Source organism: Medicago truncatula, chromosome 2, assembly GCF_003473485.1.
Source record: "Medicago truncatula cultivar Jemalong A17 chromosome 2, MtrunA17r5.0-ANR, whole genome shotgun sequence".
NCBI classification, from domain to species: domain Eukaryota; kingdom Viridiplantae; phylum Streptophyta; class Magnoliopsida; order Fabales; family Fabaceae; genus Medicago; species Medicago truncatula.
In genome coordinates, this window is record NC_053043.1 from 43,276,463 (window position 1) to 43,293,913 (window position 17,451).

Consider the following 17,451-nt stretch of genomic DNA (forward strand, 5'->3'; position numbering starts at 1 on the left):
ACTCTTTTTCTTTTTTAATTTTTTTTTAAGTGTGCCCAAAATCTTGATCTCACACAAGTTTTTCTAGTAAAACCTTTTTTTTTTTTTTTTTAAGAAATAGTAAAACGTTAGATGTGCCATATGTTCTTACAAATTTAAACTACCACATCAAAATGAACAATCACACAATTGAGATAGACACAAAATATTTATCGAAAATATTAATATTTTAGTATAAGTTATCTCACTTATATATTTTTCATCATCCACTTAAAAAAAATTAACACAACCGTTTTTCAGTTGTGTCGAGGTCTACTTATGGAACTCCACCCACAACACTAGAGTTGCTTATTTACTAAAATATTGAGTTGGCCTTAGCTTTTGCCTATTACATGTCCATGGGCTTTCGAGACTCTTTTATGTGTGTAGCTTTTTTGAGAATTACGTTTCTCCCTTTTAAAATTGTCCATAACTCAGTTAGAGTTAACTCCTGCTGATATTTTAAGATTGGTTGAACTGACTTAAAAAGTGATTGAACCGATGTTAAAAGTGTCAATGGGAGTTAACTCTAGCTAAAAAATATCGAGCGGGAGTTAACTCTAGCTGAGTTAAGGAGAAAACAATTTTTGACTATTTTTAACGAAAAAATATTTATAAAATTGGATAAAGAACAAAAACTATTATACCCACAATTCTCACACGTTTGACACGTCAACAGATAACCTCTTAACAACTTGAACAATCTCATCTCAGTTGATTAAACATGAAGTATTAAAAAAAAATGTGTTGTTATCAACTTCTCCAAAAAATAATTTTGAAATAATGTCCCGTATTGAATGATATATATAAGTAACGATTTTCCTTGCTCTGTCATGTCATGAAGTAGGCCCACAAGGCACCACACACAATCCTTGTGTTCCTTGCCTTGTTTGTATTTCAACATCCTCTAATTTCTCTCCATATATAAAACCTGCAGGACGTAGCAAATATATCTCACGAACTAGCTAGGTTACATATAAACGTAAGAGATTTAGGAGCACTACTTGAGAGGCAAATTAAAGTAAAGAAATGGGTGAGTGTGGGTCAAAAAGAGGTCAGAAAGATTGGAGGTTTGGAAAGAGACTAAAAGAGTACAGAGGTAGATTTTATATAATGAGAAGATGCCTAGTCATGTTACTCTGCTGGCACAAGTATGGATGATCACTTACACTTGTTTGTTTCTTTATCATCTTCACTGATTAATTTGAAGAAAAGTTTGTGTAGTGTGGTCATTCTCTCACATGTAGCTATTGTCACCCAGTATCATATCATATGTGTATGTTACTATTATGTATTCATCTCTTATCTCACATGGTTCCAAAATATATTTGAATTAGGAAGCATGCAAGCATAAGGGTCTATCTTTGTATAACTATGCTGGATGTGTATGGAAGAAGAGTGAAGTCCAAGCATTCTTTATTTATTAATGTTATGTTTTTGCGTCTCTATCTCTCTGTCTTCTATAACTTACACACATTTTAAAAATGATAGTGCATTTGACATCACAATTTTGATGTCAGAAATATCATTTCTCTTATTGTATTTTCAATCTTTATTACTAGTTAATTTTATTCTAACCTTCATGGAGAATTAATCAATTCTCTAAACCTTTTGTTGTAATGAAGAATTGAAGATACCACAACTTATGCATCAAACAACTCATTTCAAATGAATAAAGAATCAAATTGATAAGAGTGATCATGATCACACTATAGGGAAGTATTTCATCATGATTAGAAACATTTCAATGAAATTATTACCATTTGAAAGATTTTCTTTGCAATGATTTTGATTGATGTTGAGGTCCTTTCTCCTATGGTGTGCAACTACCCCCCTTACCAACACGCTGTTTATTAGCATATAAAGAAGAAGGCATAATCTTAGTTCAAGTTACCCGAACTAACTCATTTGAATTTACTTGTAAATTTCACTTTACATTTCAATTTCATTTAGTAAGTTTGTGTGCTGAGCTGGCACATAGTTGTTGTATAAATACACTAATCATGTATCATTGCAAGCTATTGAAATCATAACCGTTTTTCTCCATTGTTGGAGCTTTCTCTTTTCTCTTCCATGGTGGTTACTTTTACTTTTATGGTATCAGAGCAAGTTCAAACTTGCTCTGCTTCCGCAATCGCTATTTCTCTAATCTTTTATGCTTGATTACGTGATTCTCTTCTTAAGATTACGTATCAATTTGTTCTTCTTCTTCTTCGTTTTTCTGCTGTTTTTCATCGATTCAAGTTTCGTTCTTGATTCGTTTCTTTGTTCGATTTAGCCCCTTTTTCGTTCAAATTCGATTTTGTTCGGTTTGATTTGTTGAATCATGGTGAGAAATAACAACAATCAGAATCAGAATCAAGATCAGAGTCTTGATCCCTATTTCGTTCATTCGTCTGAAAATTCTTCAACGGTTAGTGTTACTCCACAGTTAACTGGTGAAAATTATCATTCTTGGTCAATGAAAATGAGAAGAGCACTGGCAATGAAGAACAAGTACAAGTTTGTTGATGGTTCCATACCAATACCAGATGAAGATGATCTCAATCGTCCAGCTTGGGAAAGGTGCAATAATCTTGTTCATACTTGGATTATTAATTCAATTTCCCCTTCAATTGCACACAGTGTAGTTTTCATAGAACATGCAATAGATATGTGGAATGATTTGAAAGATAGGTTTATGAGAGGTGATCGTATTAGAGTTGCTCAATTACATCAAGAGATTGCTAATTTGAAACAAGGAGATCATAAAATCACTGATTACTTTACTGAACTAAGGGGTTTATGGGAAGAATTGGATCAATATAGACCCATGCCTCAATGTACTTGTCCTATGCCCTGTACTTGTCTTGCTATGAGGAATGCTAAAGGTTTTAGGGCAGAGGATAGAGTCATACAGTTTTTGATCGGCTTGAATGAAGAATATCAAGGAGTAGCCTCTCAGGTTTTATTGATGGATCCAATGCCACCAATTAATAGAGTATTTTCTCTAGTTATGCAACAAGAGAGGAAGTTGCAGTATGCTGTAGTTTCTCATGTTCAAAATACATCTTTAGAAGACAATACAGGTCTGGTGAATGCTGTGAATGGCCAGAAACAATTTGGAAGAGGTAGAGGAGGTACTTCTTATCAAGGAAGAGGAAGAGGAAATGGTAGAGGAAATGGTAATGGTAGATTCTGCACTTTCTGTGAAAGAACAAATCATACTGTTGAAACTTGTTATAAAAAGCATGGTTATCCACCAAATTGGGGAAGAGGAGGTGGAAATTCTTATACAAATATGGTAGATGCAGAAGATACTGAAAGTAAGATCAATATGGGATCTACAAGCAGAAATGATGAAAATGCAGGCATTACTCTTACAAAGGACCAGTATCAGAATCTTATGTCACTATTGGAAAAGAATAATCTTGAAACTAAGTGCTCAGCTAATGTGGTGAAAGGTAGCAACTCTATTTCACTCTTTGAAAGTAAATCACTTCTTGCTAGTTTTGATAGTAAGCAAAATGATCCTGGATGGATAGTAGATACAGGAGCAACTCATCACACTTGTTATGATTTGAACTGGTTCACTAGCTATAGTAAAATTGAAACTATTAATGTCAATTTACCTAATGGAAGTGTTATTGAAGCCTGCTACATAGGTCAAGTCAAATTATCTAAAGACTTGAGCATAGATAATGTTCTTTATCTACCAAAATTTGCAGTGAATCTTATTTCTGTTAGCAAATTGTGTAGAGAGCAAAATTGCAAATTGGAATTTGAGGCTGATATATGTATAATACAGGAAAAGAACACTTTGAGGAAGATTGGTTTAGCTAAAGAGAAACATGGATTATATTACTTGGAGACTGATGAAAGGAATAAAGTCTCAGTCTCAAATATCTCAGCTCAAGTGGAATTACACCAAAAGCATGTCCCTGATGGTGTACTATGGCATCTCAGACTTGGGCATTTGTCACATGATAGAATGATTTGTATGAATAAAATGTACAGCTATGTACCTGTTAGTCCACATACTGCTTGCGATGTATGTCAGATGTGTAGACAAAAGATTTTACCTTTTCCTATAAGCAGTAGGAATGCTAAAACTGCTTTTGATTTAGTGCATTTTGATATTTGGGGGCCATTTAGTACAACTTCTGTACATGGTCACAAGTATTTTCTTACAATTCTGGATGATTGTACTAGACATGTTTGGATTGTTATGTTAAAGAATAAATCTGAAGCTTCTTATCAAGTTAAGAATTTTGTTTCTATGGTTGAGAGACAATTTGAAAGAAAGATTAAAATGATTAGAAGTGATAATGGTCCTGAATTCATGCTAAGAGAATTCTATGATAAAAAGGGAATAATACATCAGAGGAGTTGTGTTTATACTCCACAGCAGAATGGAAGAGTAGAGAGGAGACATCAACATATACTAAACATAAGTAGAGCCCTGATGTTTCAATCAAAACTGCCTAAGAATTTTTGGTCTTATGCTGTTCTACATGCAGTCTATTTGATAAATAGAATTCCCACAAAGATTTTGAATAATAAATCTTCATATGAAGTTTTATACAATGAAGTTCCTGATCTAAGTTCTTTGAAGGTTTTTGGTTGCTTGAGTTATGCCTCAACATTACCTGTTAACAGATACAAATTTGACCCTAAAGCAAGAAAGTGTGCTTTCTTAGGTTTCAAGTCAGGTATTAAGGGATTTGTTCTTGTTGATGTGCATACCACGAAGATATTAGTTTCTAGAAATGTGAAATTCTTTGATCTAGAATTTCCTTTTCATTCATCTAGCATCATTTTCATTCCTAACACACAGATTTACCTTAATGATAGTAAACCTGTTGTGTCTCATCAAACAAATCAGTTACCTATCACCTCATCTTTCACTGATGTAGTTGTTTCTAATGAAGACAATAGTGAAGCATTAGAAGCAGAAAATATGATTCAAACTAATGAAGGAGAAGTTGAACCTGATCATACTTTACCTGCTAGAAGATCAAGAAGAATTTCTCAGGTTCCCACTCGTTTACAAGATTATGTTTGCAACTCTGTCAGTTGCAATTATCCTATTGATCAATTTCTTAGTTACTCTGCTCTTTCTCCAAAGCAGCATGCTTATGCTTTTTCATTAAACACTGAAATTGAACCTCCAAATTTTCAAGTTGCTAACCAGGATTCAAGGTGGATAGCAGCTATGCAAACTGAGATAGAAGCCCTCAATGCTAATCATACTTGGGAGTTTGTTGATCTTCCACCAGATGCTATCTCTATTGGAAGCAAATGGGTTTATAAAATCAAAAGATATGCTGATGGGACAATAGAGAGATTCAAGGCTTCAATCAAACTGAAGGCTTAGATTATTTTGAAACATTCTCACCTGTTGCCAAATTATCTACAGTGAGAGTGTTACTTAGTCTAGCCTCTATTCATGGTTGGTATTTACATCAACTAGATGTAAATAATGCCTTTCTCCATGGAGATTTGCATGAAGTTGTGTACATGAAAGTTCCCAAAGGTGTTACCCCTCCTAAGCAGGGTCAAGTATGTAAATTGCTTAAATCTCTATATGGTCTCAAACAGGCTAGCCGTCAGTGGTTTGAGAAGCTTACACAGTTTCTACATGCTCAGGGATTTATTCAGGCAAATTCAGATCACACACTTTTTACTAAGATCACTGCTACTTCTTACACTGTGATTTTAGTCTATGTAGATGACATCATACTTGCTGGTACTTGTTTGAAGGAATTTGAATGTCTGAAGGACGCTTTGGACAAAGCATTTCGCATCAAGAACTTAGGAGAACTTAAGTTTTTCTTGGGACTTGAAGTAGCCCGTTCATCTAAAGGAATCTCCCTTTGTCAGCGCAAGTATTGTCTAGAATTGCTTACAGACTCAGGATTAACTGGTTGTAAACCAGTATCCACACCTCTTGATCCCTCTATTCGTTTGTCTCAAGACAATGGAACACCATATGCAGATATCACTGGATATAGACGTCTAGTTGGTAGGTTACTTTATCTCACTACTACGCGCCCTGACATAGCTTTTGCAGCTCAACAGCTAAGTCAATTCATGGCTTCTCCTACTGAGTTACATCATAAAGCTGCATTAAGAGTCTTAAGATACTTGAAGCGTTCCCCTGGTAGAGGCCTTTTCTTCCCTGCAAATTCTGATTTGCAGCTCCTTGGCTTCAGTGATGCAGACTGGGGAGGTTGTGTTGATACACGTAGATCTATATCTGGCTATTGTTTCTTTATTGGTAAGTCTTTGGTTTCCTGGAAATCAAAGAAACAACCCACTGTTTCTTGTTCCTCTGCAGAAGCAGAATATAGGGCACTAGCATCTGCAACAAGAGAACTTCAGTGGCTGTGCTTTCTTCTGCATGATTTGCAACAAGCACCATCTCGTTTGCCTGTGCTTTACTGCGACAATCAAAGTGCTTTACACATATCTGCCAATCCGGTCTTTCATGAACGTACCAAACATCTGGATATTGACTGCCATTTAGTTCGTGAGAAGATTCAAGCAGGAGTCATGCGTTTACTACCCATCACTTCTCAACATCAGACAGCAGATGTTTTCACCAAGGCTTCTGGTCCTAGGCAATTTCATGATTGTATTGTCAAACTTGGGATGGTAGATATCTACCAACCACCAGTTTGAGAGGGGGTATTAGCATATAAAGAAGAAGGCATAATCTTAGTTCAAGTTACCCGAACTAACTCATTTGAATTTACTTGTAAATTTCACTTTACATTTCAATTTCATTTAGTAAGTTTGTGTGCTGAGCTGTCACGTAGTTGTTGTATAAATACACTAATCATGTATCATTGCAAGCTATTGAAATCATAACCGTTTTTCTCCATTGTTGGAGCTTTCTCTTTTCTCTTCCATGGTGGTTACTTTTACTTTTACTGTTTGTCCATCTATTTTAAAAGGATTTGTTTGATGCAATCAAGCACGTCTACCTTCTTCTTTATAACTGAGAAGTTTTGCAGATGTTTCGAGTGATTTAATCATGGAACTCGTTCTCATTGTTAGGAAAACACTAACAATAGATACATGATCAAGAGTAAGCTTTAGTTATTGTCAAATAATTTTTTAGGAAGTATAGACTTGTGGATATAATTGGGGGTTTTATTTGAGTGTATTAAATTAGATATGTAGTGTGTATAGAAATTAGGATTAATTGGCTGTATACATTGTTTGTTGTTATATTCTGCAAGTTTTAATTGTTTGCATTTATCTGAAAGGGGTTCAAGCTCTACTAATATCTTTGAAGAAAGATAAATATAAATAATTTTATAAGTGTTCTTTAAGTCCTAAGTTCTTCCCTACTTTAAAATTGGTATCATCCCCTCAACGTTCAGCACACATGACCTTGTTTGGGATTATATAATCCGAAACAAACCAGCACCCAGCAATTTTTTTTTTAAGAACAAATGGTTGAAGAAATGCAAACTAACCTTCAACCTAGTGGTGAAAAAGGGTTAAAATGTGATAAAATAGATCAATTTCACTTCAAGAATGACACAATGTGTGGTGGTTTAGATTTTGAATTGTTTAGGGAAAGGTAGGGCATAAATTCGTAATTGTAAAAAGGAGGGGAGAGTTATGAATTCTGATTCTTACTTGTATATATGCATGTTACGGATTATATAATATGAACCATGTTTTTTTGGGCTCGGGTTATATAATTCGAACATGAGGATTTGAAAAGAAATTCTCATATTTATCTAAGACATTTAAAAACTTTGCTTTCCGCATCCCAATGGAACAAGGTGGTTGGTGATAGGCTGATAGCTAAGTTAGTTGCTCTTTTTATTTTTTTTTGGTGTAAATCGGGTATCCTCCGCGCGCAAGTGCGTAGACTAATCCCTCGAGTATTGTGGGACTCAAATGGGCGGCACACTCTCCCTAAGAGACACTGTTGCATGTCCAAGACTGGATTCGAACCCAAGACCAACTGAGCTAAACTTACAGGACAAAAAATATATGTTGTTGATTTAGAGTGTCTTTTTTTTTTTTTTTCCGTTAAACATAAAAGGCTTATTACATAATTGGATTATTCAACCAAGTTTTTCATTTGTAAATTTTCAACATTTTGAGAAGTTACACTTTGTACGTCGGTATATATACTTTCACTCCAACAAACCATAAAAATGACAATTTTACCTCTTTTGTTATTGAAGTTTTCAACTGCATCCCATAAAATTTTTTAGGTATGTAAAGTGGAAAATTGTTTTTCTGACATACAAAACTTCCTAAAAACATATGAAAATATCGTTTATACCCCCAATAATAGTTAACAACTGCTGGATTTATTCTACGGTAGTAAATTACTATTGTATATCAACACAATTTTAGGAAGAAAAGAAAAATTCAACGGTAGTTAAATACACTGAAGCATCAAATTTTTTATTTTATTTTTTGTTATGACAGTGCCATGTTCTTCCATGTAACAGTGTGTGTGCGACTGATCTCAAGATTTATATTGTTGGAATTTAAACATTAAGTTCGGCTACGATCAAAGCCATAATTTTAAGGTAAATGAGAAAACTACATGAGCCAACCCCACTGCAAAATCATGATGTCAAAATTTATATACTTTTTTATTAAACCATAAAGTACTGATTATAATAATCAAAAAAACAATATTGATGCTCTACGGTTACCGCTGGAGTTTTTTTTTTTTTTTTTTTTTTAAGTTGTGTTGGTATAAAGCGGTAGTTAACTATTGTTAGACAAATTCGACGGTAATTAACTACCGCTGAGAACAAAAACGTCATTTCTATATATTTTAGGAAGTTTCGTATGTCAGAAAAACAATTTTCTATAAAGTGTTATCGACTTAGCAAAAAACTTTAAGGCCCATATTCCAGGCCGCAGTCCAAAAGTAACTCAAATCTCGCATTTAGGTCACTACTCGCAATACACCCCCCCCCCGCCGCAAGGGAGATGCTCGTAGCACTTCAAATAACCAGTTGAAACGACTGTAACATCTCTTAAATGTGCCCATAACTTTTTCCCAGGCGTTAAATTCCCACGATTCAGTAACCGTTGAGCACACCCGTGTTCCCAGTTTTATAGGTATATTTGAAACATCATAAAAACTTTCACCATCAAATTTTTTAGTTTTTAAACGAGGGAGCAAATAATTAGGAATCTTTTAAGAAATTCATAATTATGAGAAATGAACATTTATAATTAATTTGTCCCTTAGAAATATCCACAATTTAGGTGCATCCTCATTTGTTGCATCGACAGAAGGATCTACGACTGAAGGTGCAATGTCTGACTTCACATCAGTGAGAGGATCCACACATGCAAAGATATTAGGATGCTTTGAATTTTATAACACGAAACACAAAAACCATGTTCTAAATTATACTCTCTCCGATCATTTTTATGAGAGACAAATTAATTAACTAAAGTTGATGCATTTATAGTATAATCTAAACAGAGTAATTTCATAAAATAAAATGTGGTGGAAGAGAACGGATTCAAATAGTATGTACAATGTGTTCGGATTATATATTCCGAACAAGAAAAACACACTCTAAATTTTAAAATCCAAACGAAAATATTTTCGAGAAAACAAGGGACGCACGAGAAGTATGGTGAAAAAGAATTTCACTGAATGGTCATTACAGGACTATACTGCAGACTTAGAGTCTTGGAGAAGATTCAATTTTCAAAAATGAACATAATGACAATGTGAGGTATTTCATAGTTTTTATCATTAAGCTATTTCATGAATTCAATTGTTACTACATGCGTTTTTTACCATTTTACAAAGATAAGTTTGGCTCCTCACATAGTATCGCTATCTATCATGCATTTACTAGTATTGTCGTCTAACACCTTCTATAACTATTCACAACTTCGTTGTCATTATCATCACCATCATAGGGAAGGAAACCTTTGTCATTGCCCCTTCCACCATTGCCAATGTCATTGTCACCTAGTAATATTTTCACTGCCAATATTTGTCACCTTTCAACAACCGCATGTGCATTATACAAATATTGTTGCATTGACTTATAAGTTATCTCCGTATGAGAACACTGAGAAAAATACTAAGGTTAAGTCACAACGAAAATATAAAAAAATCGACCGTATAGTTCAATCCAAGGAGAGATCTAAACTATGGTTCAATTGAATCAATGAGTTCAATTATGGTTTGTTTTATGCTTAATAATTACACCTTCTGATCACTATTATAAGCAGGGTCGGACCTTGGGGTGTGCAAAGAGCTCAATGGAGCTGGACCTCCCCAAGGTAAGAGCGTCAAAAAGGAAATTATAGCTCAGTGGTACTACCCCACTAAATAAATAAAAATTTCTTATTCTCTTTCTCTCTGATACCACACGTTACATCACCATTACTCCATCAAATTTTTTCTTCTTCTTCTTCCCCGATTTGATTTCCTTTTCCTCTTCTATTGTCTTGTTTTAGGCCTATTAGAATTGGGTCATCTTGCTTTTGCTGTTAGGTGGGTGTTTTTTTGGGAGGGTGATTTGAGGTTCCTCATGTATACGGTAGTGATTTTCACTTTTGGGTGTATTGCATATATACGACACCTTGTATTTATTGTTCTTTTAAAAAAATACGTTTTTATTTTATTACGGGTCTCTTTTCACTTACAGAGCCGAGCCTCCGGATTCTTAGGAACGACCTTGATAATAAGCAAAAATTTACATTTTAGATTCATTAATTAAATGATGTATATAGCCTTTATTATAGACCACATACATCATTTAATGAATGAATTTAAAATGTAAATTTTTGCGTATAATAGTGATCGGATGATGTATGGTTGATTTAGATAACTAATAAATCAGTAAAACTAAATTGAAAAACATCCATTAAAATCAATATTAAAGACTTACCTATATTACATCAAAAGAAAAATATAACTTACAATTGTGACACTAAATTCTTAAGAGAAAATGCCTAAATTACGAATTTAAGGCTTTGTTTGAAAGTTTGAAGGAGAGAGAAACTAAAGATTTTGGGAGTGGAAAATAAAGGGAACGGATAATCTTTTATATTGTATGAAAGATTATTTTTAAGAGAATGATAATTTAATATTTATAAATAATATTGAAGAATTCATATAAACCCTCGAAAAATTTTCTCCAATACAATTTTTGAGTCCTTAAAATGAGAAAAATTTTGTATTATGAAAAAAAATGAACTTATTAAAATCATCCTCTTCTAATATCTTATGTTTCTTCTACTTGCTCGTTCTTTTTTCCAAACTCTCCCCTCCTTTCTCTCTAAACTCGAAAACAAAACCTAAAAAATTAAATTAACAAAGACTTAAAAAATTTCAAATTTTCAACCAACATGCTTTATTACTTACTGCATTTACACTTTTCCTAATCTTCTTTCTTTTTGTTTGGTGGTGACCTAACCTTCTTTCTAAAACAGCATATTTTCATGTTTGGGGAACATGAGTAGTGGAGGAATCTCCTTACTGCGTTATTTAGGTTCTGCACTTGTTCAACCACTTGATGCATTGAAGTTGAAGTGGTACCACAACAATTAATCAATGAAAACGGCAATATTAATTAATTCCATTTTTGTGTCTTTCTTGTGGGTCTCATTTCCTTAGATAGTTGCAACTTCAATAACACTTCCACTTAAATTGAAAATTTTGAATACCTTATATCTCCCATTCAAGAAGCAAGATCAAGTGATAACAAATAACATGCATAACCAAGAAAGGGTCCGGTCAATTTAGGAAACACTGACGTTTCCCTCTGTCCAATTAATTTGTGTGGACACAAATTTGAACAACATTATTTAGACACACACGCAAATAAAACAAAAAAAAACATGTATTTTTTTCACAAAATTAAATAACATGCAATTTTTTTTGTTTCTATTACGTGTCTAAAATATTCATGCAGAAATTACTCTTCATATTCATTATGCCTATGGCGATAATGGAAGCTTGAAACTTGTAAGATTAGTTTTTTTTTCTTCCATTTATTAGAGTTTGGATGGAGACTTCCCTTTAATCCTTAAAATGTACTCGCTCTATTCCTATATCTAAGCACCATTTTATTATAGGTAAAATATGCTTATATATTGGGATGGAGGGAGTTTTTTTTTTTTCTCCATTCGCTTTTTACATTTGATTTGACATTTAGGATCCATTCAAATCCATTTTTATAGGGTGGCTGCAAATTGCTCCAATCAAATTGGCATTTGGCTTGACAATTGCGTTGTGATGTTGCACCACTTTTGCTTTGTGATGTTTAATTGAACCACTTTCTTTTTAGTTTATTGGATAATTAATAAAAATATATATATATAGGTCACCTAGCATTGTAGGTTGAAAAGTCCTGAATTGTTTTGTTTTGTGGAAAATGTAGAAATAATTGGAATTTTGCCTAACAAAAACTCAATTAAATGGAAGGAATGGTGGCAAAAACCCACCGAATATTCTACTATATTTAAATACTTTCTTGTTCTATAATATATATGTCATTTTAACAAATAAATCACGAACTAAAAACATATAGAAAAGAGAAATTATTACTTACTTTACAAAAATATTTGTCATTATCAGTAGTAATTATTTATTAGGAGCTTGATAGGCATGGAACTATTAACATAATATAGTAATAAAATGGCCCTTCAAGCATTAAAAAAAGAATGGATTGAGAGAACTATCCCATGCTTCCTATTCTAGTAGCTACCATGGTCAATCTCCTTTTTATTAAAATTGCAGAAGGGTCCATGGGACAACACTTTTTACTTTCTTTTCTTCTCTCTTCTTATCTCTATCTCCTGCTCTCGTGTAATTAAAATGAAAATTTTCTATACTTCTAAAACATATAGAAAATGAAAAGGAAAAAAAAAAAAAAACTATTGCAGCCTAATTTCATTGCTACATTTAATTATAATCTTCCTGAGTTAGGAAGAACTTGAAGCTGCCTCTCCTAGAAAGAAGCACTCCACAAAGCTTTCTCACCTTCTCCACATTTTTTGTGGACTTCTTTAATTCTTTCAGCAGACCTACAAATTCCACTGCATGTCCAATCAAATGAAGCAACGCATGCATTGCCTGCTTGAGCCTTCCATTCACAATCTGCATGAAGGACCAATTCAAGAATTTAAAATTATTATCACAACTTATAAAACAAATAAAGATTTATTGGATATTGTATTTGCAGTGAATACAATAATAGAATCTAGGGTTTAAACTGTTTATGAGATGCTTTGAGAATGATCCCAAGAGGGGTATTTATAGCCCTTTCAAGGCTTGTTTTTACGTGACTTAAGCCCCAAGCAAGCTGGGTTTTAAGTCTTTTTACTAAGCTCTAGATACTTCTAGAAGCTAGTTGAGGCGGCGCCTCAGGAAGGCGCGCCTAGGCCTCAGGAGCCCTTCTGGAGGGCGCCTAAGCCTTTCTAGAGGGCATTCGAACCCTCAAGAATGTATTGACTGTCCAAATATAATTTTTATTTGTATATATGAATCAATCATCTATTAATGTTGGAAAAGTTTTCACCTGTTGTACCACAGCATAGTCTACGATCATCTATGTGTTCCACATCAAGTCCAATAAACCAAGCTCCTAACGAAACATCCTCATTTGCATACTTGTGAAGAACATTCCTAACACAAACAAACACACAAAGTCAATTAATTTAACTTCAATTATAATTTTTTACTTCATAAGTAAGAGGAAAAAGTGGTTACTTGTTTGTAGCAATATACGTGGCAAGATCTTTTGAAACAGCATACAGTTGTCCTGTGGCATGACGAAAGTACTTGTTTCCTGTCTCACCAAATTTCCAGTATTCTGGTTCGTGGTACCTTACTCCTCTGCAAGAATTTGACATGTAATGTAAGAAGCTAGAAGTGAAATGTCTCAAATTTACCACTCTTCTGTTAAATAAAAAATTGATAAAGGAAAATTGTTCTCACTTTTGTGCAAGAACCGGTCCGGATTTCATGCATCCGATGTATACTCGTGGTTTTGATCGATGTCTAATTAGAGTTTCTCCGAGCGTTGCTGAAAATAGATTGAATTGGATACTAAGACAAACTTGTATTTGTATTAAAAAGATGACATGATTCATTGGAAACATAAAACCATTCCTAGCATAAGTACTTCTAAAACTGTTTCGGAGAGATTATAGAAACAACTTATGACATGTCTGTGAGCTGTTTTCAGCATATTTCCGTAAATTCTCTCGGATAACTTATAAGAACATCTTATACCTATATTTACATGAACATCATCATCAACTTTGATATAGAAGTCAGCATCCCACAAGTTAACAGCAGTGGCAAAATAGGTCTTTGTCTTTGCTGATAATTCAAGGTATCCTTCAACATGATCCTGCACAATCAAAACACAAATTTGAAAACTTATTGCTTTTTCTTTCCTCCTTCAAATCAATGTGATCATACTATATTTTCAAATGTTATTGAAGTGATCATTACCAGCCTCAGGAAATCTCCATGTTTACTATCTTCTGCTTCAATGGCTCTATCTAGGATACCACCTGTCGTGGCACTAGAGAAAGGAGTAAAAAAATAAATTTATAAGTATCTTGAACTCACATTTTAGGTCAAGGGGCTAAAAACAAACTTCGAGATAATTATAGGAACTTAAATCGTCGAAACTATAGAGATGAGATGGCTTACCCATGACCAATTACAAAGCGGATGATAATGCCCTTCTCTTCCTCTAACTTCTTTCTTTTCTCACCTATTTTCCAAGTTATCACCAGAGAATCAACATCAGAGATCATGGCCAATAGTTTATAAAGTGTGCACAAGAATATAATGAATACAATAGAAAAACAGTTTAAAAACTATCCATTCACATAGAACAAACATGTTTTATATAGTTCTTCAATCATATTTTACGATCTTATCACACATTGTAAACAATTTTCGATAAGTAATAGTATGATTTGGTAAGATGGTAATATATGATCGGACGCATGTGTAAAATAAGGAAGCCATGACTGAATTATGAACCTTGTGGCATCCAAGTGGCGCGAACGGAGTCTCTTCTTTTTCTGCTGCTAAAAGCAGTGTTGATTCCTATAACCATTAGGTACCTTCTCCTACCAGTTGATTCACTTATCTTCATATCTTCTGATACAGGAGCACCACTTTTTAGAGACTCTTGAGCTGCTTTAGCAGAAGCTAGTTCCATTTCCAAATTTGAAATAGTCTTGTCCAAATTTCTACATTCAACAACACAATTATTACACATGTTAATTTGATATTCAAATAACAATCAATAAAAATGAGAAATAAGATCATGTTATATGTAACTCACTCTATGGTTTTTTGTGTCTTGAAAACGCCTTTCGTGTCGCGCTTCACTTCCTTCTCTTGCAACTAAAGAAAACAAACATAAAATTAAAAATATAGAAATTTCATACATGATACATGAAACATTGAATTAAATGTAACAGTGCTTACAATTCTTGTATTACAACCCTCTGAAACTAAATTTAATTGTTCAGATTCCATTGCTGTTGTCCTTGCAAGTCCTTTAGGTTCAGGAATAGTCCACATCCTGTCACACATTTAAATTTCTTGTTAGAAAAACATCACAATAACTCTCTCACAAAGGTACCATGGTAAGTTGGTAACAAAGCATAGCCAAATAAGAATAGAACAATTAAATATTTTAAGTTGATATCTTAGAGCAAAGTATAGTTAATAACTCTCTCATGATTAAACACTTTAAATTAAAATTATAATATAAGATTTTCATGTGGCCATCCTAGTTAAATAAAATATTAAAAAAAGACCTAAAAATAAGTTGGACTATCACTATTTTATAATAACTAGGTAGATCCCAAAAATAAAAGATCCATCTATCTATCAACATTTCAACAACTAGTAAATAGTATATGTAATTGCTTCAGTTGCAACTACTAAGATGTGCCAATTCATTATTAGGTGTCAGAGGTCTCCTTCACCATTGATAATGATAAGGCATGTGCAGTAATTGTTAAATAGCAAAAATTTTACTTAAATAAATAAACTAGATGATTATTTAATAAACATTAGTAAATATAATTTAACATCCAGTGATTAAATTAAATGTTCACACAATTCAGAGATATTAAGATGAGGTTGGCAATGTTAGTTAGAATTGTCTAGAATTGACTTGACATAAGGGTCAATCATATAGAAGACTTTCACTTCAAACCAAAAATTGTTAGTAATGGTTTAGAATCATTTTTACCAATCAATTCATTTCAGATCCATTTCATTTCTCTTCTGATGGAACATAAGATAGGGGAAGAAAATTTAAGGAGACTTCAAATTTAAAAATCATATAATATTTAAAGGAACTAAGTTCATATAAATTGGAAAATCATAGAAAAATCAAGTTTTTATTGGTAGAACATAAGTTAGGGTGAGAAAATTTAAGGAGACTTCAAATTTTAAAATCATATAATATTAAAGGAACTAAATTCATAGAAATTGGAAAATCAATGAAAAACAAAGTTTAAGGAAATTCAAATATACCAATGACTCAAATGAATTAAGCAATGGAAAACTAGTGATAGAATACTCTTATGAAGATCTCAAAACACCAAATATATACTAAAAAAAATAATATTTTTAAGCTTAGAAAACAATGGAAAACACATAATAAAGCAATCATCAATGAAAAAACAGGACAATACAGAAAATTCATGTACCTGTTGGTGAAAAACATTCCAGCACAGAAGCTTCCAATACACAAGAAAATCATCCATTTCTGTGACATAAAGCTTCTAGGAACAACCTCTCCTCTACTTTTCCAAGTCATAGCTTTATTTTCTTTATATACTACTATTTTTTTCTCAAAATATTTTCTTCTACATGGAACTTAGAAACCAAAAACCATGTTCAAAACTTGGTTTCCAGAACAAAACCGAAGAAACCCACTTCCAGAAGAATCAGAGTGAACAGAAAGTGCAGAAAAGAAGAAAATTTGGTGTGTTTTTGGCAGAGAAAGAATGAAAACAGAGTAGGTACTCTGTTTTGATGTTCTGTTTTTTACTTTTCACTTCTCGTTTGGTTCTTTCTTTGTTTTCCTATGTGCCACGTTATACTTGTTCTTTGCTTTGTGTTATGTTTGTGTTCTCTCTCTCTCTTTCTGTGTCTGTCTTTGCAGGTAAGGGAAGTTGAATACAACACAAGCAAGAAGACTTTCTAACCGCTCAGTTTTATAAGACTTATATATTTACCAAATGGTCCCTTGTAGGGTCCTTTCTTAATTTATTGCAACTTCAGTAACTGTTTATTGTTATGACATTAATGCCCTTCCCATCTTCATGGCCATAAACATGAGCCATGCTTTTCTCTCGTGGAGAATATGTGCAATGGAAACAACTATTCCATCACTTCACATGGGTTTGTGCTCATCCATGCAATTGATGGGGAAATCA

The 17,451-nt window shown here is 33.3% G+C and overlaps 1 protein-coding gene across 1 annotated transcript; it reads right to left on the reverse strand.

Annotated features, from left to right (window-relative positions):
* Positions 1-12,587: 12,587 nt before the first annotated feature.
* LOC11413221 (probable beta-1,3-galactosyltransferase 2) lies at positions 12,588-17,213 on the reverse strand. Its single transcript, XM_003596931.4, has 11 exons — positions 16,720-17,213; positions 15,482-15,578; positions 15,336-15,397; positions 15,029-15,240; positions 14,690-14,753; positions 14,486-14,558; positions 14,261-14,381; positions 13,964-14,051; positions 13,736-13,861; positions 13,545-13,651; positions 12,588-13,123 (listed from the first exon to the last, which is right to left on the reverse strand). Exons 1-11 carry the CDS (start codon positions 16,827-16,829, stop codon positions 12,975-12,977), a joined length of 1,209 nt encoding a protein of 402 aa, XP_003596979.1. The 5' UTR covers positions 16,830-17,213; the 3' UTR covers positions 12,588-12,974.
* Positions 17,214-17,451: the final 238 nt, after the last annotated feature.

Excerpts from the sequence above, each read along its gene's own strand:
- LOC11413221 (XM_003596931.4), bottom strand. The coding sequence starts at position 16,829 with ATGACTTGGAAAAGTAGAGGAGAGGTTGTTCCTAGAAGCTTTATGTCA. Across the intron at positions 14,382-14,485 it reads ATGGAGATTTCCTGAGGCTG|GATCATGTTGAAGGATACCT; the intron begins GTAATGATCACT and ends TTGATTGTGCAG. Across the intron at positions 13,652-13,735 it reads ACGTATATTGCTACAAACAA|GAATGTTCTTCACAAGTATG; the intron begins GTAACCACTTTT and ends TGTTTGTGTTAG.